Source organism: Moschus berezovskii, chromosome 14 (genome assembly GCF_049115385.1).
Source record: "Moschus berezovskii isolate FMDL1 chromosome 14, NW_MosBer_1.0, whole genome shotgun sequence".
Lineage (NCBI taxonomy): Eukaryota > Metazoa > Chordata > Mammalia > Artiodactyla > Moschidae > Moschus > Moschus berezovskii.
This window is the reverse complement of record NC_142473.1, coordinates 21,779,099-21,801,416: the sequence shown is the minus strand read 5'-3', so window position 1 is coordinate 21,801,416 and position 22,318 is coordinate 21,779,099. Positions and strand designations below refer to the sequence as shown.

General features: G+C 38.8%; 1 protein-coding gene across 1 annotated transcript in view; it reads right to left on the bottom strand.

Annotated features, from left to right (window-relative positions):
* ATM (ATM serine/threonine kinase) overlaps positions 1 to 22,318 on the bottom strand; it is a 163,389-nt gene that overhangs the window by 7,147 nt on the left and 133,924 nt on the right. Inside the window, exons 58-63 of the mRNA XM_055422971.2 lie at positions 19,804 to 19,953; positions 17,004 to 17,169; positions 15,591 to 15,677; positions 7,556 to 7,670; positions 6,784 to 6,847; positions 46 to 182 (exon numbers count right to left, since the gene is read on the bottom strand). Of these exons, the coding sequence (XP_055278946.2) occupies positions 46 to 182; positions 6,784 to 6,847; positions 7,556 to 7,670; positions 15,591 to 15,677; positions 17,004 to 17,169; positions 19,804 to 19,953 (719 nt within the window). The remainder of the gene's footprint in view (positions 1 to 45; positions 183 to 6,783; positions 6,848 to 7,555; positions 7,671 to 15,590; positions 15,678 to 17,003; positions 17,170 to 19,803; positions 19,954 to 22,318) is intronic.

The window sequence follows — 22,318 nt, the reverse complement described above, 5'->3', positions numbered from 1 at the left end:
TTGGGAACAGGAGAATCGGAACAACTGCCAACAGATCCTGCTCACCTGAGATTTCGTTTGCATTCCTGGTCATCTGCATTTGGAGTGGAGTGGAGTTCACTTTCATCGTCTGGCCTCTGTTGTAAATATAAAGCTTTTAAAGGATTCATGGTCCAGTCAAAGAGAGGATCATATAGGAGGACCTAGATAGAGAACATATGCGTTAGAAGAACAATGTGCACTTTGACCAGTATTATAACAGAGACCAATCACACGGCACTTGACTGGGATGGAAGGACAAACTTATCACATGTGCTTCATGCTTCCTTGTGGAGAAAACTGCACTAACAGGATACTCTGGGCTTCTCCTTCCATCTGAATCCATTCTTCCTCCCAACTGGGGGCTGTGACATTGTCTGACCCATGGTTCCTGATGGAAACTAATCAATTAAAAGGTCATAAGCACTGGTCACGTTCTTTCCCTCTTTCTCACCTCTTGATGAGTACGGTCCTGGGTAAGAACATTTGCTTGCAAGCCCCAATTCTCCAGGTGAGCTGGACCAAGGGATAGATTAGGTTGTGGGCGGTGGACAGCAGAAGCAAGTCTATTTGGACCAAACTCCTAAGCCATATTCTCCAACAGTTGTGTCAGTGATAAACCTGACATTCTGATCTCTTATTTTTTTAGTATTATTTAATCTAATTAATTTATTATATTTCTACACTATAAAGCCATTCTTTACTCTAAGTTCAGACTATACTCTTTAAAAAAATTATTTAATTGGAGGATAATTACAATATTGTGATGGTTTCTGCCATATATCAACATGAATCAGCCACAGGTCTACATGTGTCCCCCTATCATGAACCTTTTTCCCACCTCCCTGCACACCCTAGCCCTCTGGGTTGGCCCAGAGAGAGCACTGACTTTGGTTGTCCTGCTTCATGCATCGAACTTGCGCTGGTCATCTGTTTTACATATGGTAATACACATGTTTCAATGCTATTCTCTCAAATCATTCCACCCTTGTCTGCTCCCAGAAAGTCCAAAAGTCTGTTCTTTACATTTGGTCTCTTTTGCTGTCCTGCATATAGGATTATCATTGCTGTGTTTCCAAATTCCATATATATATATGCATTAATATACAGTATTTGTGTTTCTCTTTCTGATTTAACTTCACTCATATAATAGGCTCCAGTTTCATCCATCTCATTAGAACTGACTCAACTGCATTCCTTTTTATAGCTGAGTAACATTCCATTGTGGATATGTGCCACAACTTCCTTATCCATTAGTCTGCCAATGGACATCAAGGCTGCTTCCATGCCCTACCTATTGTAAAACAGCACTCCAATGAAGAGTGGGGTACACGTGTCTCTTTCAATTCCATTTCCCTTAGGGTTTCTGCCCAGCAGTGGGATTGCTGGGTCATATGGCAGTTCTAGTCCCAGTTTTTTAAGGAATCTCCACACTGTTCTCCATAGTGGTGGTACAAGTTTACATTCCCACCAACAGTGTAACAGGATTCCCTTTTCCCACATCCTATGTGGCATTTATTTGTAAACTTTTTGGTGATGGCCATTTTGATCAGCATGAGATAATACATAATTGTGGTTTTGATTTAATTTCCATAATAATGAGTGATCTTCAGCATCTCTTCATGTGTTTATTAGCCATCTGAATGTCTTCTTTCGAGAAATGTCTGTTTAGTTTTCTTACCTATTTTTTGATTGGGTTGCTTGTTTTTCTGGAATTAAGCTTCAGGAACTGCTTGTGTATATTTTGGAGATAAATTCTTTATCAGTTGCTTCATTTGCTATTATTTTCTCCCATTCTGAAGGTTGTTTTTTCACCATGCTTATCGTTTCCATCGTTGTGCAGAAGCTTAAGCTTAATTAGGTCCCAATTGTTTATTTTTGTTTTTATTTCCATTATTCTGGGAGGTGGATCAGAGAGGATCTTGAGGTGATTTATGTCAGAGAGTGACATTCTGCCTGTTTTCCTCCAAGAGTTTTTTATACTTTCTGGTGTTACATTTAAGTCTCCTGAAGATGGTGGCATCTTTAGGTTTTTCTATGTAGAGGATCATGTCATCTGCAAACATTCTAAGGGTTTTACCTCTTTTCCAATCTGGATTCCTTTTATTTCTTTTTCTTCTCTGATTGCTGTGGCTAGGACTTCCAAAACTATGTTCAATACTGGTGGTGAGCATGGGCACTTAAGTATGTCCTTCTGTACTGAAGAGTTTCTATTGAAAGACCAGCAGTTATACTAACGGGGATCCCCTTGTATTTTATTTGTTGCTTTTCCCTTGCTGTTTTTAATATTTGCTCTTTAATTTTTTTTAGTTTGATTAACATGTGTCTTGAGGTTTTTTGCTTTGTGTTTATCCTGTTTGGGACTCTCTGGGTTTCTTGGACTTGGGTGGCTATTTCCGTCCCCATTTTAGAGAAGTTTTTTACTATTATCTCAAGTATCTTCTCATGCCCTTTCTTTCTGTCTTCTTCCTCTAGGACACCTGTGATTTGAATGTTGGGGTGTTTAACATTGTCCCAAAGGTCTCTGAGGTTGTCCTTATTTCCTTTTATTTTTTTTTCCACTCAGCTTCATTTATTTCCTCCATTCTATCTTACACCTCCCTTATCCTTTCCTTCTGTCTCAGTTACCGTACTGTTGGTTCCCTCCATAGTGTTTTTAATCTCAGTTACTGCACTGTTCATTATTGATTGACTCTTTTATTTCTTCTAGATTCCTGTTAAACATTCCTTGCATCTTCTCAATCCATGTCTCCAGTCTATTTATCTATAACTCCATTTTGTTTCCAAGATTTTGGATCATCTTTGCAATCATTATTCTGAATTCTTTTCGAGGCAGACTCCGTATCTCCTCCTCTTTTGTTTGGTTTGGTAGGTTTTTATCATGTTCCTCCACCTGCTGGGTATTTCTCTGCCTTTTTATTTTGTTTAGATTGCTGACTGGGGTCCCCCTTCTGAAGTCCGGAGGTCGTGGCTGTCTGCTCCCTGTGGGTGGGGTTGGACCAGTGGTTTGTCAGGGTTTCCTGATTGGGGGAACTTGTGTCTGTGTCCTGGTGGATGGAGGTGGATCTCTTCTCTCTGAAATGCAATTAAGTGGCCAGTAGTGAGTTTTGTGATGTCTACGGGTTTGGTATGGCTTTGGGCAGCCTGACTCCTAATATTCAGGGTTGTGTTCCTGTTTTGCTAGAGAATTAGCGCCAGGTGTCTCACACTGGAACTTGCCAGCTCTTGGGTGGAGCTTGGTTTCAGTGTAGGTATGGAGATTTTGGGTGGGCTTTTGTCTATTAACATTCCCTGGCGTCAGGAGTTCTATGATGGTCTAAAGTTCTGGAGTTGAGCCTCCTGCCTCTGGATTTTGGTTTCCCTCTTAGTAGCCTCGAGATTTCTCCACCCACAGAGCTTCTTTGCTTATCTTGGCTTCCTCTGTCTGCAAGTCTCTTCAGTGTCTAATCTCTGCCCTGACATGAGAAGGTGAAGATGGCCACTTATTCACACTCATTTGCTCAGTCATGCTGTGGAGAGGAAGGGACACTGCAAACAAAATTGGCTGGTATGTGGGTATGTGTGGGGAGTGCTCGGAGTGGATGGACCACACTGCGTTTGCAGCAGCCCAAAGCAGCATGTACTTCCCGGGTCCACACTGCTCAGGCTCCCAGGTGCTCTTCGAAGGCACTGTCCCAAGTGGACCCTGCGTTTTGTGCACTTCCCAGGTCCAAGCTGCTCAGGTGACCGGGTGCTCAATGAGCACACTGTCCCAGGTAGGCCATGAGTCTTATGCACCCGCCCAGTCCTGGCCGCTTGGTTTCCCAGGTGCACCACAAGGGCACAGTCCCAGGTGTGCTATGTGTCTCTTGTGGAAAGCTCGTCTCAGGTTGTGACACTCCTGGCAGATGTGATCCATCCAGGATCCTAGCAAGATGTGGTTAGTGACTGGTAGCCTGCTCACAGCTTGGTGGGAGATGTGATCTTGGGGCCAAGACTGCAGTGGCCCCTTGCCTTCTGCCTCTGGCTGCCGCACTCCTGCCTCTCTGCCTCCAGGAAGGGAGGGTCATAAACAGCAGCAGGCCTGCTCTCCTTTGGTATTCTCTAGGGCACAACCCTTTGTTCTGTGAGCACATCAGGTATCAATGTGCCAGTTAGAGCCTTCCTGCAGGAAAGGTCCATTTTTTTTTTTTGTCTATCTGGCATTCCTATGGTTAGGGTTGCTATGTCCCTTTAGCCCCCTCAGATTGTCCTCAGGCCATTCAAGCCAAGTCCTTATCCTAGGGACCAACGATGCAGCCCACACCTCCACGCCCAGCCCCTAATTGCTGCAGGCAGCACCTGAGCTGTTTCTCTGTGGTAACTGCGGTTAGGTGCGTATTCTTGGTGTTTTATTTTCTGGTTATGTTGCCCTCTGAGATTCCAAAGCTCCCCGCTGATCCCTCTTGTGAGAGGGTTTCTTATTGTGTGGAATCTTCTCCTTCACGGCTCCCTCCCCAGGACAGGTCTCTGTCCCTAAATCCTCCGTCTCTCTTTTCATCTTTTATCTTTTGTTCTATCTCCTTTTGGGTTGCCTTTCTGGGTGTTCGGTGTCCTCCACCAGTGTTCAAAAGTTGTTTTGTGGAAGTTGCTCCACATTCAAATGATCTTTTGATGTATTTGTGGGGGTAAAAGTGATCTATCTCCCTGTCCTATTCCTCTGCCATCTTCTAGATATTATTCTTAAGGCTCTTTTTTTCACTCAGTTCCAAATTTGGTTAGGAGAAAAATGGTATAATTTATTGAAAACTTCTCAGAACCTAAAGTCTAGTGCTATGGTTGACATTCTGAAATCTATATATGGAGTAGTATTTGTTTTGTTTTTTTTTAATTTATTTTTTATTGGAGGCTAATTATTTTACAATATTATATTGGTAGGTTTTGCCATACATTGCTATGGAGTAGTATTTGAATACCAAAATAATTTGCAAACATAATGACAGGAGATTAGACTAAAATAAAATTCCAGAGGACTGGCATCCAGCAAAACTCTTAAGAAGTACCCTGATAAAGCTGAAGATACAAAGTCCATAGTGAGGTCAATTGGGAAACTACTCTTGAAGATTGGGACAACCACACCAAATAATTTGAGGAAATTCAGACAGATTTATAGAGGAAAGAGGGAGATCAGTGTAAAATACACAAAGCTTATAAAGCTTATGTTGCACAGTTATTACAGGTAGACAGGCAGATCACTTCTCAAGTCTGAAACTCCCCAACAGTTTCCATCTTACTCACTAAACTCTAAAGTACTACACTCATGTAGGAACCCCTAGATAATCTGTCCACTCTTACCTATCTAATTTTATATTCTACTACTCTTTAAACAGTGAGGCTCCTGAGCAATTTGGCATTCAACAAGTAAAACTTCTGAGGCATTGAGGGAATTACCCTCTTCCACCAAGTGGTAACTCAAGATTCAAATATGAAAGTGAAAGTAAAAGGAACCCTTAAATCTATCAAGGCACAAAAAACCTTTTGACTGAGATTGAGCAGAGTAAAATACTGGGGAATATATTAAATTTCTTTGGATCTAAATCAATTTGAAAATTTTAGATTTTTTTGGCCTAAATGCAAAAAAGCAAGATAATTTAATTTTAGATCTTGACTTCTATATTCTTGAGGCATCCATATTATCATTTATTCCTGTTGTAGAACCAATGGCAAACTGTAATAAATGATATCATGTATAAACATAATATGGGAAAAAGGAAAGCTTTTCCAGCCTTGAGAATAGTACATCCTTGGAATTAATTTTATCAACATAGTATTGGGACCTATTTTAACCCTCTTTGTACCAAAAATCTATATTGCCACCAGCAGTTGAAAGATCTATAAAGACGACTTTGGTTTATAAAGGTTGCAGACATAGGACCACATAAAAGACTATTAATTTAACCCTCCTTGGCATACAGTTCCACTCATTGTTGATCACAGGTTTAATGGTTAATGCCAGTGAATTAACACAGATTCTCAACCTTAGCTGCCAGTAGGAAAGCTTTTATAAAATACAAGTGTTCTTGCCTCATCCCAAGAAGTTCAAATTTGGTCAACAAGTGTTGTTTAAAACAACTTTACTTCCATGCTTCTCTGCGGAGATACTCTCCTGGTCTCTTGCCCCCCATAGCCTGTACTAGGAGAGAAAAGGACTGCCTCAGTTCTCACTTGGGTAGAATTAATGTCATAAGCACTGGAAATTCGCTGGACTTCCTTCCCATTTTGCCCTGATCAACATGAAGCAGTGATCCTGATGGAGTGTTTAGGCCCTGTAGGCCCAAACCCCACTCGGTGGGCTGTCTCCTCGTTAAGAAAGTAGAGAGGCACTGAGGTGGCACCAGAAGCAAGCCAGCTTGGCCCTCACTCCTCAGTCGTGCTCCTGCAGTAACAGTGCTGACACTCTGATCTCCATCTGTCTCACTACACGGTTATGAACCTGGGCTGGGGAAAGGAAAAATTCACTGATTTCTCTTAAAACTCCAAAGGAAACCATTCTGGAAATAATACCATACAAGATAACGAAAACGTCAGTGCCGATGTACATATTGAAGACTAGAGGTTACTTACAGTGCTGTACATTCCAAGAAACCCGAGGGGACTGAAGGCATTTCTAAACCACTACTAACTCTCCTGCTCCCAGTATCATCCAACATCTTTAAAACATAGTACTGAACCTCAAATCAGTGTCCTCCTAACAAGACAACAGTCTATTAGGTAGAGAAATAAAAATTCCCTTATAATATACTTTACCTCTACAATGGTTAACAGGGCTTCCTTAGAATTTCTCATTACCTCCATGGTTTTCTCACAGCATCTACAAACACATTGTAAATATGAATTTTACACCAACATTTTCAACGTTATCTTTATCTCCTATATATTCCTGTCTAGTGTGTTGAAATTATTTTTGTTAATAATTCCCAAACTAACATCTCAAAGAGCACAGTACTTGGCAGAGTGAGTTTTCAGTAGATGTTTCTGAAAAGAAATAGGTATGTGAATATAAGCTTAGCATTTATAAGAATAACATAGTACTATGAAACATTTCTTTCGGTGGATTATTATGGCAATCAATAGTTTACTTTCACTAGAATCTGCCAAGTTAAAAGTTGAGTGTGTAGACTAAAGAAAGAATATTGAATATGTAGACCTATGCTGGGAAAACTACAGGGAACTGTAAAGTTGGCAGGAATTGGTATCAGACCATATACTTCTTTAGGATAAATTATGCACCCAAGAATGAGCACCCAATAGAAGTTCTAATCAATAAACAAAGATTTAGCTAGGCCAGAGGTGTGAAAAGTAAAGGCAGGGGAGAACAGTATGTATATTATATTGAGTGACATCCTAGGTGGTCTGAAGGAAGGGGAAATTACTGTTTTTACACATAGTCTTTTCCTTAGTACTAGTAAAGCACTAGAATGTAATTCTAGCTATGAATTCTACAATCTTTAGAAATCAAATAATCTGAAAATTTTTGACACCAAAAATCATCTACCCTACCTTACCTTATTTGGCTTACCTTCTGAAGACACCTTCAACACCAGTAATGCCCATCCCATCCACAATATCTCTGGTAAGTCTAAAAGGAACTGTTTCAGGAGTAGGAAGGATTTTGCCCTGTTCAAAAGCAACTCCTAAAGTAAAAAATATAGTGAGGTTAGGAGGTCACATAGCTAATTTACTTTCCTCTCAGCTGGCCTGTGAACTTTGCAGAGGCACCAAATAATTTGTCACCAATATTCAATCAGTACTAGAACACACAGTCATTTATTCTATGCTCTGCCTGCCTTCTTTATCTTCAACATGCTCCAGAAAAATCAACCTCCAATTTTAAAAAACAAGTTTAAAAATTATTTGTTAACATATAATCAGAGAAACCTATATTAAAGGGTGACTTTAAAGAATGAGGTAGTGAAAGGTAGAACTTAAAATGCAGAAGATATGCATATATATCTTTTACCCATTTTTTCCCAGTGGTAACATCTTGCAAAAAACTATAGTACAATATTACAACCAGGATGTTGACACTGATACAATTAAGAAACAGAATATTTCCATCACTATAAGGATCTCTCATGCTATATTATTGTTGTTCAGTCGCCAAGCTGTGTTGTTCAGTCGCCAAGCTGTCTGACTCTTCATGACCCCATGGACTGCAGCACACTAGGCTTCCCTGTCCCTCACCATCTCCCAGAGTTTGCCCAAGTTCATGTCCATTGAATTGAGGATGATATGACATCCAACCATTTCATCCCCTGTCGCCCCCTTCTCCTTCTGCCTTCAATGTTTCCCAACATCAGGGTCTTTTCCAATGAGTCAGTTCTTTATATCAGGAGGTCAAAGTATCAGAACTTCAGCTTTAGCATCTGTCCTTCCAATGAATATTTAGGGTTAACTTTCTTTAAGACTGACTGGTTTGATCTCCTTGCTGTAAAGGGAATCACTCTCAACAGTATTCTCCAGCACCACAGTTTGAAAGCATCAACTCTTTGGGCTCTGCTATATTCAGTTCAGTTCAGTTCAGTCGCTCAGTCGTGTCCGACTCTCCGCGACCCCATGAATCACAGCACGCCAGGCCTCCCTGTCCATCACCAACTCCCGGAGTACACTCAAACTCATGTCCACAGAGTCGGTGATGCCATCCAGCCATCTCATTCTCCGTCGTCCCCTTCTCCTCCTGCCCCCAACCTTTCCCAGCATCAGAGTCTTTTCCAGTGAGTCAACTCGTCTGCTATATTAGCTTATGCTATATTAGGCACATCTATTTACCTCCCAAGGCCTACCCCTATTCTCTCTTCTTCCAGTAATTGCTAATCTGTTTTCCATTTTTATAATTTTGTAATTTCAAGCATGTTATATAAATGGAGTCAAAAAGTATGTAACCTTTGGGGATTAGTTTTTCACTCAACATAATTCTTGACAGAATCATCCAAACCGTCACCTATACTGAGTTGTATTCCACGGTATAGATGTACCATTTTGCTTAAGCATTTGCCCATTTAAAGGACATCTGGACTGCTTCCAATTTGGGGCTATAATCAAGAAATCTGCTAAAATTTGTAGTACAGGTAAGTATCCTTTTGTGTGCTGAATTTACTGTTTATCTTCTTTGATGAAATGTCTATTCATGCCTTTTACCCATGTAATAACTGTTTTTGCTTTGTTTATACTGGTGAAGTTTGAGAGTTCTTAGGGACTGTGCTTTAGGTGTCAAGTCTAAGAACTCTTTGTCTTGCCCAAGTTGCTAAAGATTTTCTCCTTTTCTTTCTCTGTTGTCATACTGGATGATTTCTACTCTTCTGTCTTCATGTTCAGTGATCCTTTCTTCTGTTTCTTGAGCTTAACCACTGAGTTTTAAAATTTTAATTATTGCATTTTACTGTTCTAAAATTTTCACCTGGTTCTTTCATATGTCCTATTTTTATGCTGAGACTGCTTCCATGTTGAGACTTATTACCTTTTCATTTGTTTTAAAAATGTTTGCAATTGCTCCTTGAAGCATTTTTATGATGGCTGCTTTAAAATCTTTTTCAGATAACCCTTTGTCATCTTAGTGCTGATATTTATTGTTTTTCATTCAAATTATGATTTTCCTGACAAATGATATTCAATTGAAATGGACCTTTTTGTATATTACGAGACTCTGGATTTATACTTCTGCTTTTGCTGACTTTTGAAGTAACCACACAGAAGTAACTGCTAAGCAATGATAGAAGGCCAGATTCCTCACTTGGCCTCCTCTGACATCCAAGAGAAGAGGGGGTTCCTTGCTATAGATGGGTGAGACTGGAAATCCAGGCTTCCTGCATGGTCTCAACTGACACCATGGGTGAGTTGGAGGAAAAACAAGGTTTGAAAATTATAGACAAGGAGGTAAACAGAATACATGTTACAGTGAGATGGTCTAATATATTGTTATTGGAGTCCCAGAAAGAGAGGGGAGAATCTGGATGTGACATTACTATGACTTAGAATATAGCAGAAGTGACACTGTGCCAGTTGCATGCTAGCCCTTAACTTCCACTCCTTCCTCCTGGAGCCCTGAGATGTGTTATAAGAAATTCATGAATTATAAGAAATTCAAGAAATTATATGGCTGATTCATGTTGATGTTTGGTAGAAACAAACATAACACTGTAAGGTAATTATCCTTCAATTGAAAAAAATAAAAGACCCCAGGCAAAGATGAACAAATCTTAGGGAGAACTACTTAAAAAAAAATAAACTAATGTACTTTTAATCACACACACACAAAAAGTTCAGGTTACTTTGCTATACAGAGAGGCCACATGGAGGAGCAATGAAGCATCAAATGTGTAAGAAGCCATCCTACACACTGGCCCAGTTTAACCCTAAGGCAAATTCAGCCCCAGGTTCTGACTACAATAGTATCAAAGATCCTAAGTGAGAACTGTCCAGCTGAGTCCAGTCAACCCATAGACTATGAGAGATAATAACAGTAGTTTTAAGCTGCCTTCATGGGGTCGCAAAGAGTCAGACACGACTGAGTGAGTGAACTGAACTGAACTGAAGCTACTAAGTATAGGGTGGTTTCTTAAGCAGCAATGGATAGTCAAAGAGATACACACAGAAAAGTGAATCAATTAACAGTCATTCAAGTGTATGGATATTGAGATTTTACAAAACAAACCTATGTAACCAGCATTCCAGAAGCCCCACCCCATCTCTCTAACAATCAGGAACCACCTCTTCAAAGGGTTACCACTACTCTGACTTCTAACACTGTAGATTAATTTTATCAGTATTATACAGTATATATTCTTTCATATCTAGATTCACTTAATATTGTATTTGTGAGTTTTCCATGTTGTGTGTGGCTATAGTTCATTCAATCTCATTGTTATATAGTATTTCATTTTATGAATACAATACAATTCATTCATCCATTTTCCTATCCAAGTACTAACCAGGACCAATCCTGCTTAGCTTCCAAGATCAGACAAGACTGGATGCATTCAGGGTGGTATGGTTATAAACTATTCATTCATTCTATTTGTGATGGGGATTGGGGCTATTTCCAGTTTGGGGTATTATGAATAGTACTACTATGAACATTCTTATACACACGGTGTGTATTTCTACTGCAGTGGAATTGCTGGGTCACAACTCCCAGCTTTAGCAGATAATGCCAAACAGTATCATCTAGTAGCTATACCAATTTACCTTTCTCATTTACAGATGCATTTAGCATGGCCTGAACATCGGCTGGAATACTACTATCTCTACTTTGTCCGTTCCAGACCACTGTCCTTTCATTCTCATGCAAAATTTCATTCCTCTATTGAGCTCCCACATTCAGGCTCTAACAATTCCACTCATTCTCATATTTACTATACCCAGCTTCTAAGAATTACTCTCAAATGCATTAATGTTGACATGGATCTAGCTCACAATCTTCCTCTCTGTCCTAACTCTGGAATTCGTTTTGGGTAAAATCATATATCCTCGATCTTATCTGTTCTAATGAAATTCAGTCTTACTCTCTCTTAGCAAACCGCTAACTGAAAACTTACACTATAAAACTTCAGTTCATTTCACTTAGTCGTGTCCAACTCTCTGCGATGCCATGGATTTGCAGCATGCCAGGCTTCCCTGTACATCTCCAACTCCCAGAGCTTGCTCAGACTCATGTCCATCGAGTCAGTGATGCCATCCAACCATCTCATCCTCTGTTGTCCCGTTCTCTTTCTGCCTTCAATCTTTCCCAGCATCAGGGTATTTTCAAATGAGTCAGCTCTTCGCAGCAGGTGGCCGAAGTATTGGAGTTTCAGCATCAGTCCTTCCAATGAATATTCAGAGTTGATTTCCTTTAGGATTGACTGGTTTGATCTCCTTGCAGTCTAAGGGACTTTCAAGAGTCTTCTCCAACAAAACAGTTCAAAAACATCAATTCTTCAGCACTCAGCTTTCTTTATGGGCCAACTCTCACATCCTGGAGATGTGAGAACTCCTGGAAAAACCATAGCCTTGACTAGATGGATCTCTGCTGGCAAAGTAATGTCTCTGTTTTTTAATATGCTGTTGCTAGGTTGGTCATAGCTTTTCTTCCAAGGAGCAAGCATCTTTTAATTTCATGGTTGCAGTCACCATCTGCAGTGATTTTGGAGCCCAAGGAAATACTGTCACTTTTTCCATTGTTTCCCCATCTATTTACTATGAAGGGATGGGACTGGATGCTGTCATCTTCATTTTTTGAATGCTTAGTTTTAAGCCAGTTTTTTCACTCTTCTCTTTCACTTTCAAGAGGCTCTTTAGTTCCTCTTCACTTTCTGTCATAAGGGTGGTGTCATCTGGATATCTGAGGTTACTGATATTTCTCCCAGCAATCTGGATTCCAGCTTGTGCTTCATCCACCCTGGCATTTTGCATGATGTACTCTGCCTATAATTTAAATAACCAGGGTGACAATATACAGCCTCGACATACTCCTTTCCCAACTTGGAACCAGTCCATTGTTCTATGTCTGGTTCTAACTGTTGCTTTTTGACCTGCATACAGATTTCTCAGGAGGTAGGTAAGGTGGTCTGGTATTCCCATCTCTTTAAAAATTTTCCAGTTTGTTGTGATCCACACAGTAAAAGGTTTTATCATAGTCAATGAAGCAGAAGTAGATTTTTTCTGGAATTACCTTGCTTTTTCTACAATCCAATGGATGCTGGCAATTTGATTTCTTGTTCCTCTGCCTTTTCTAAATCCAGCTGGAACATCTGGACTATAAAACTTATCATCTCCTAAAACAGTACTTCCTAAGTAATCTTAAATTCTACATTCTAAGCAAAACCTCTTCTCCTTCTACCCCTTTATTCTTATTAAATAATCTTCAAACTCATCGAGATTTCTAGTCTGTTAGTCTCTCTTCTTTCCCTACTCAGCTCAGGGTACAGCCTGCAAAGTTGATTACTCTTGCTAGTACTTTAAATCTTCCTGGCCCCTTGTTCCTCTATGCTTACCATTTCAAAGTAGATCTTAACTCTAAGGATATTGAGGACTGCTGGAGGAAATCATATGATGACACTAGAGATTTAGGATTATTCTAGAAAAGCATCCCTTAAAATACTTGGCAAGTCTTATATATCTCTTTCTAGTCAACTCGTGGTCTCATTTCCATGGTACCCATTTTAAAATTTTTATTGTTCTTTTAGGGTCAATTACCATCCCGCCAATTCTCAGCAAATAAACATGTTTTTCAGTTCTCAGAGAAGATGGAATAGCAGATATAATTTCTCAAATTCTTTCCCCCTGGCCAAAGACTTTCCTAATGATAACATGTTCATCCTTTCTTCTACATGCTTCCAGTATAAAGCCAACTCTACACACTCATACTTTATGATTTCCCTTGCTATTTTAATTATCTTTTTCTTTCTCCTGTAAGTACCTTCCATCTTAAGAAAGCAAATGAGCGAGTTCTCTGGCAGTCCAGTAGTTAGGACTCCACACACTCACTGCTGAGGGCCCAGGTTTGGTCTCTGGTCAGAGAATTAAGGTCCTACAAGCCATGCAGTGTGGCCAAAAAAAGAAAGAGACCAAATGAATAAGAACAAAAACACCTCAAAATCCCCAAAATGGGTGGGGGAGGGGACCAAACATGTACCTCCCATCTCTGTAACAAATTTCTCTTCATTCTTCTCTTACTTCTAAACTTCTTGCCGAACAGTTCCACGTTATTAGCCTGCTGCTGCTGCTGCTAAGTCGCTTCAGTCATGTCCGACTCTGTGCGACCCCATAGACGGCAGCCCACCAGGCACCCCTATCCCTGGGATTCTCCAGGCAAGAACACTGGAGTGGGTTGCCATTTCCTTCTCCAATGCATGCAAGTGAAAAATGAAAGTGAAGTCACTCAGTCGTATTCGACTCTCAGCGACCCCATGGACTGCAGCCTACCAGGCTCCTCCGTCCATGGGATTTTCCAGGCAAGAGTACTGGAGTGGGGTGCCATTGCCTTCTCCAACGTTATTAGCCTACATGTCCTTAACTTCCAAACTTCCATTCAATCCTTGCCTTTTCACAATCAACTTCCTCCATTCTAGCCAAAGTTTACTAAGATTGATTAATTAAGTTCAAAGGCCTATTTTCAGCATTCATCTGATTTGACCTTTCTGCATCAGATACTACTGGGCACAGCACTTCTTCCTCCATGAAAATTTATTCTGTCTTGGCTTCCAAGATAGCCCTACTTCTAGTTTCTGTGATTCTATTACTTGCTGGTTATTCCTCATTTTTTTTTTTTTTTCCTGACTCAGACTTTTTCTTCTCTTTCTTTCTTTTGGGCCTTGCTGTGCAGCTTGTGGGATCTTTGTTCCCCAACCAGGAAATGAACCTGGGCCCTGGGCAGTGAGAGCGCTGAGTCCTAACCACTGGATCACTGGGGAATATCCAAGACTCAGACTTTTGAATGTTGGTATTCCTTACAATTCTATCCTTAGTCCTCTTTATCAAGAATGATATATAAGATTAGAACCTCCTCTAGTCCAATGACTAACTGTAACCTATTTGCTTAAAGTTCTACATCTCTTACTATTTTCAACATCTTTACTTTCCTAAATATTAAACTGCCTACTTTCCCTGGAAATGCAATTAATACCTCAAAACTACGCACAAAACTAAGCTCACCAGTTTCTTATTTTCTACAAAAACTTCTGCTTTCCTTAGTTATAAGCTTGGGCTTCCCTGGTGGCTCAGACGGAAAAGCGTCTGTGTGCAATGCTGGAGACCCGAGTTCAATCCCTGGGTCAGGAAGATCCCCTGGAGAAGGAAATGGCAACCCACTCCAGTACTCTTGCCTGGAAAATCCCATGGACAGAGGAGCCTGGTAGGCTACAGTCCATGGGGTTGCAAAGAGTCGGATACGACTGAGCGACTTCACTTTACTTTTTTTCAATTATCTTGGAGTCCCCTCTCCCATTATTTCCACATCTTATATCACTGGTGCAAAATTACTACAAAAATGTCCCTAAATCCAATCTCTTGGTCCATACAACTTTAGTCCAAATCATCTCTTGTCTAAACTATTATAATCTCCTCTAACTTGTATTCCTACTGCTAATACTGTTCTCCAAATTATCTTTCCAATAATCAGGATTATGTCCTGATCAAATATATCTTCATTCACTTTCCATTGTTTAAAAGATTAAAGTTGAAATCTTGGCCTGGTTTTTTATAATCTCATACCAGTCTGTATCTTAAGCTACTCAACTACATACAAACTTCACTCAAGCATACTTAATTTCTCACCATTCCTACAACATGCTATATCTTCAATATCCTTCCCTTCATTATCTGCTCTATCTTCTCTCTAGATTATCCTTTCTCTTTGACCTGGCTTAAATGTCATTCATTATCTGAGGCAGAATTAGCTATTCCCTCCAGTATCACTGTGTTTAAGCTTTTTTCTTTTTTAAAAATAAACAATATTTATTATTTTGATATATCTGTCTCTCTTTCATACTTGCAATATCCTGGTAGGCAAACAACAACAAAAATTTCTTGATGACCAAATATTTACTGAATAAACAAATACATCTTTGGTTACTTACCTAAATCTATATGTACAAGTTCTGCTGACTGCTCATTTATCAAGATATTCTGTACATGTCTATCACCAAGTCCAAGTATGTAACCAACTAGAAAAAAAAAAACACCTGAAATCATTGATAGCATCTATTTTTATAACACAATTAGCCATAATTTGAACTAATACTATCGACTATTAGGCTTTTTTGCCTACTAAAGGAAATTTTGTACATTTTGTACATTACATTTCCTTTTGGCCATGTTCAGTTTAAGTCAAATCTTGCCAGCTATTTTAATTTATACTGCATTTTACAAATCCTAGATGATTTGTTTAAAAAAAATTTCCCTTTACTAATACGTACATATATTAAAATATTTGTACTTCAAATAAGTGTGGTTAAAATTGAGACCCATTATTTACCAAAGCAGTGCATTATATATACTCAAATATTTACTAAGTATACTTTTAAATTGAGATGCCTATGGGTAAGTTCTTCATTCTTCAGTGAAACTTTCTTCTGCTTGATGAATTATATTTTACACAAATTAATCATTAATTCATTTAATCAGGTATATATCCAGGAAAAACTACATTTCTATTTTTAAGAGAGATGATAGCATGCTTCGAAATGTTTTTAACTTAATGAAAAACACCATGAGATGCTACAGAAAAAATAGTGTACATAGTGTCAGGATGCCTGGGAGGCATGGCTAGCTCTGTCATTAACTGGGCCTACTTTCCTATTCATAAACTAAATTAGTTGAATCAGATTAATGATTCTCAATGTAAAAAAGAAGAGGGTTTCATTATTACCCAGACTTTTGAAAACATACATGTCCTGCCTTCCTTGTATACTGTACCAAAGTGATGAAAAGAGTGTTCTTTTATTGAAAACAATAAATCACTGATATTCCTGTCAGTTTCCATACTCTAAGATGTTAACTGCTAATTAACTGTTAATTCCAAACTCTTAGAAATTAAAAAGTCAAAATATATATTGTATACAGAATATTTAAATATATATCGTTATTCCTATTCCTATTAAACAGAATCAATCACTGGGTGTTAATGTCATAGTGTTATAAAGGTTGTATGCAAAAGACAAGTAACAATTAAAGGAAATACCTTAAATGGAATTATCATGAGTTTTACTATTTTCCAAAGAAAATCCCAGAACATAATATATTGAGGGAAGAGAAAATAAGACATATTCATTATTAAGTAAAGAAGAAAAATAATCAGTCTTATTTTTCTTCCTGGAAAAAAGAAATACTTTCCTGCCAAAATAAGAAGGGTTATATTTAGAAGCTAAGAATCAGGATCAACAAGAAACACAATTCTCTAATGATGGTGGCTTGGTAAAAACCATGATCACCATCATCATCTCCCTGTAACACAGAATGAGCGCTAAATCTACTAAAATGTAGAAGATTACCAATAGAAGAAGTAGCCACACTCCGAGTATAAGCCAATCGTTTCTCAAACCACACTGCTGGATCCAAGAATTTTTCCATGCAGAAGTAACGGAAAACTGGTTGAAAATTTTGGCAAACCTCCATGAAAGCTTCATATTTCTCTTCAAAAGACTTTTTCTGCACATCCTTTAATAGACAAAATATAAAATTATTTTCTCAGTATCGTGTTCAACTAATATGTACTAGGAGTTTCAATAAGAAAATGGTACAGTTGATATAAAGGCAATAAAAAGAAGAACTAGACATTATCTTTACCTACAAGAAACTTGTCTGTCTGGAAAATTCCACAGACAGAGAACACTAGCAGACTACATCCATGGGGTCACAAAGAGTCAGACATGACTGAGTGACTAAGCACACACACACGTGAAGCTACAAGTCTGGTCAGGGAAGCAGTTAATGACAAACTAATCAGTAGCAATCTCTTTGGGGTTTTCACGTTAATTTTAGGGGAAAGAGGCACACCAACAGTGACCGTTATTTGTTTTAATTCAATTGTAATTTGAATGATTCTGTAACCTATGTGGAAATAAACACAAAAATGCCAAAGGTAGTTCCATATATTACTAGGTATATCACAGATCTAGGGGTATGATAAGAAGAAGGAAGAATCAGTCACGGGTTGATTTGATTCTTGGCTGTGGCAGCAAAGCAGCCGAAACATCTCAGATCTGTCCTTCAACACTTCCTTCCTATATAATAACTTCCTGAAGCAAAGCTTATCGACATCAAAGGGCTCAATTCTCATCTATGGACTGATAACTTCCAAATCTTATCTTTTTTAAAAAAAATTACTTTATTTTTAATTTGAGGATAATTACTTAATATTGTGATGATTTCTGCCATACATCAACACGAATCAGCCATAGGGATACATATGTCCCCTCCTTTTAAAAAATTTTTTATTGGAGGATAATTGCTTTACAATATTGTGCTGGTTTCTGCCATACATCAACATGAATCAGTCATAGGTACACATATGTCCCCTCCCTCTTGAACTTCCCTTCTGCCTCACCCCATTCCATAGCTCTAAGTTGGCAGGGAGCACTGGATTGAGCTCCCTGTCACACAGCAAATCCCCAATGGCTATCTATTTTTCATGCTATTCTCTCAATTCGTCCTACCCTCTCCTTCCCCTACTATGTCCACAAGTCTGTTCTCTAAGCCTGTGATACCACTGCTGCCCTGTAATAATACCTACACAGACATACAGATGGCCAACAAACACATGAAAAGATGCCTAACATTCTTCATTATTAGAGAAACGCAAATCACATCTGTGTCTTTGGCTCAGTTATTTTTATTAAGCTCCAGCCTGATGTGCCTCTCCAGCTTTCTTTTCACTCAATATCTTCACTTGGATCACTTCCAAATCCAAACTAATTCACTTTCTCAGATTTGGCAAACCTTAGCCACTCCCTTTATTCATCAACATGGTAAATAGCCTCTCCATCTACTCCATTATCCCAACCAGGAAACTGGGCACCACTGATACTCTTTTTCACCAACCCCACTTATAAACAGCAACCAAATCATATCAGTTTTGCCTCTTTAATTTTTCTTATGTGAACTGCCTATTCTCCATTCCTACTGTTATTACTCTCAGACTCAATCTCATGCTTCTAGTCAGCTTTCTCAAAAATATAAGTTGTCGTCAGAGTTAGTTTTCTAAAATGCCAATCTGATATTACTATACTTCTCAAGGGTTCTCTATTGCTTACAGGATAAAGTGCAAATTTCTTAACATTTCATGAAGCAACCCTCCACTTTCTGACTAATGACTACTGCTTCAGTCTCATCTATTCCTCTTCAAAAACTAAGCCTAAGCCATCTTTACCTTCCTGTTCGTGCCTCCTTCCCTTTTGCATCTATGTTCCTTCTTCCTGGAAAATCAATTCATTTATAAAACTCACCTCAAACACATGGCACATGGGCTTAGTTGCCCATCAGCATGTAGGACTTAAGATCCCAGACCAGGGATCAAATCCACGTCCCCTGCTTCAGAAGACGGGTTTAACCACTGGACCACCAAGTCTTGAATCTGATTCTCTCCATTCTTTCCTGTCCCAGGTAGAACTGATCACTTCCTCCTCTGTCCCTACACAAACCCTTCCTTCATAATCCCTGCAGTGCTTTACCATGCATTTTTAAAATGTATAACAGAAAGCACAAGAAAAGAAAAAGTAAATAGATTTTAGAGCTGGACAGACAAAGTTTAAATCCTAGTTCCATTATTTATTAGTTCACTGACCTGGGGGAAGCCAAATTCTCAGAACTTCTTTTCATCTTAAAATGGGGTAAGTATGATAGTGATTACTCATATTTGTGAAGTCCTACCATAGAACCTGATAAAGAGGAGACATTCAATAAATGTCACTGATTGGGTCATTGAATGTCAGACCAGATGGCCAGTGTGATGTGATGTGGCAAAAGTCTTAGAAGGTCTCTCTCTCTTTCCTAACTTTTTCTTTTTTGGTTTTAGTTAGTATACTGTTTGTTAAGAATTACCTTACCCCAGAATGGAAGCAAACTGGCAAACACTGAATAATGTTACATTTCTCATCTGACAAGGGTTGACACAACATAGTTTAAAAACTTTTCTTTTTCATTCACATAAACTTTCATTCTAGTGAGCATACTGTCTTATATAATTACCTGATGAAATTAAAACTTGTTACATTCCAAAATATTTGATAACTGTCAATTTTAATAAGCTACCAGATAATCTTGTAATAACATATATATTTGAATGTTACTCACCATCATTTTCTTTTGGCAGTGATTGGCACTGAAATCCTTTGGCCTGTATCTTTTATGAGCACCATTCTCATTGTTAACAAGAAATTCACCAATAGGGACAGTTCCTGTGCACCATTCAAGAACACCGCTTCGCTGAGAAAGGGGAACCACCTGAAGTTACAGATTAAATACCTTTTGATTATGGATAGGCATTAAACAGCATGTGAAGATTATTTAATTATCAGAGTCAGTGTGAAGCATTTTTTCAAGTTGTATTACTGCTTTTCTGTCCATAGGAAGAAAGCAACTAAAAATAAACAAGCTCACACAGTAAGATTTTCTAGCCTGATGCTTAGACTTCTAAGAACCTGCTCTTCTTTCAATTTTCATGATTCTCTGAGGGGTCAATCCTGTTAATTGTACTCATCATCTGTGACTCTCCAAGCCATACTTAGGTTACTCCATCTAGCAGAGGAATTAACTTTGCTTTCCTTATAACTTTAATATCAAATCCAAAGAATTTCACTTTGGAAGACATCAAATGTAGTCTTAATTTGGGTATACTTTAATAATTGAAAGTGTATGTATTCTTGCTCTGTAGTCTCGTTAGCTACACCAAGAGGAAATGTATTCCTAAGCATACTGTAAAATGAGCACTTTTACTAGAAAGATTAAAATGATTAAAAATCATGACATCATAAATAAACATAAAAGTAGAAAATAAAACACCCTTTTACCTACTAAACAGCTTTATGAAAGCTAAGATTTTTCATATTTGCTGGGAAAGAGACAAAACTCCCTTTGTACTCCTCACTGACCCTGTGCCCCTCCATACCAAGATGACTGCTACCTTGCTTATCATGTTCACATATTTTGGGGTATACAGTACTTTTATTTCAAAGCTTTATATATATATACATATATATGTGTGTGTGTGTGTGTGTGTGTATGTGTATATATATATATATATATGTAGGGCTTCCCTGGTGGTTCAGCAGTAAAGCATCTGCCTGCAATGCAGGAGACACATGAGCTGTGGGTTCAATCCCTGGCTAGGGAAGACCCCCTGGAGGAGGGCATGGCAACCCCCTCCAGTATTCTTGCCTGGAGAATTCCATGGACAGAGGAGCCTGGAAGGTTGCAGTCCATAGGGTTGCACAGAGTCGGAAACGACTGAAGCAACTTAGCACAGCACAGTACGTATATATATATATATATATATATATATATGTAACTTTAAAGAAAGATATTTATACTATATGTATGTTTTACAATTGCTTTTTTCTCAATCAACAGTATTTTATTAATAACGTTAACTATGTTAATACATTTATATGTAACTTTAAAGATATTTATACTATATGCATGTTTTGCAATTGCTTTTTTCTCAATCAATAGTATTTTATTAATACCTTTAACTATGTTAGTACATTTAACCCTAAGTTATTCGTTTTAACGGGACTTCCCTGGTGGCTCAGAGGTTAACCCGTCTGCCTCCAATGCGGGAGACCCGGGTTCGATCCCTGGGTTGGGAAGATCCCCTGGAGAAGGAAATGGTAACCCACTTCAGTTTTCTTGCCTGGAGAATCCCATGGATGGAGAAGCCTGGTAGGCTACAGTCCATGGGGTCGCAAAGAGTCGGACACGACTGAGCGACTGAACAGAACAGACAGATTCGTTTTAACAACTCTGCATTGCATAAATATACCATAATTATCCAATTTATACAACTGGAATATTGATTAACATTTACATTGTTTCCAGATTTCCTCAATGCTGCTATGAATTAGTCTAATAATGAATATATTTCAGTTTTTCCAGGGTGTACATGTACCTGGAAATTGAAGAACTGGGTCATTCAGGATATGCATCTTCAACTTAGTTAACATATACTGGCAAATAACTATCCAAAGTAGTTGTACCAATTTATATATCCATTGCTGCTGCTGCTGCTGCTGCGTCACTTCAGTCGTGTCCGACTCTGTGTGACCCCATAGACAGAAGCCCACCAGGGTCCCCCGTCCCCGGGATTCTCCAGGCAAGAACACTGGAGTGGGTTGCCATTTCCTTCTCCAATGTGTGAAAGTGAAAAGAGAAAGTGAAGTCGCTCAGTCGTGTCCGACCCCTAGCGACCCCACGGACTGCAGCCAACGAGGCTCCTCCATCCATGGGATTTTCTAGGCAAGAGTACTGGAGTGGCTCGCCATTGCCTTCTCCCATATATCCATTAGCAGAGTCTATTCTATAACCTCCCAACATGTAGTATTTATCAAGACTTCCACATTTTGTCAATCCAAGAGGTGTGTAACAGTATCTTACTGTGGTTTTCATTTGTATTTTCCAGATTCCCAGGAAAGCTGAGTACAACTTGATAGGCTCATTGGCTATTCAAATGTTCTCTTCTTGTAAACTGCCTGTTTGTATTCTTCACCCTTTTTCTCACTGACTTATCTTTTTATTACTGGTCTGTAATAGTTATATCCATATTCTGAACATAAATCCCTTGCTGTTATTAATAACAATCCTTTTTGTTATC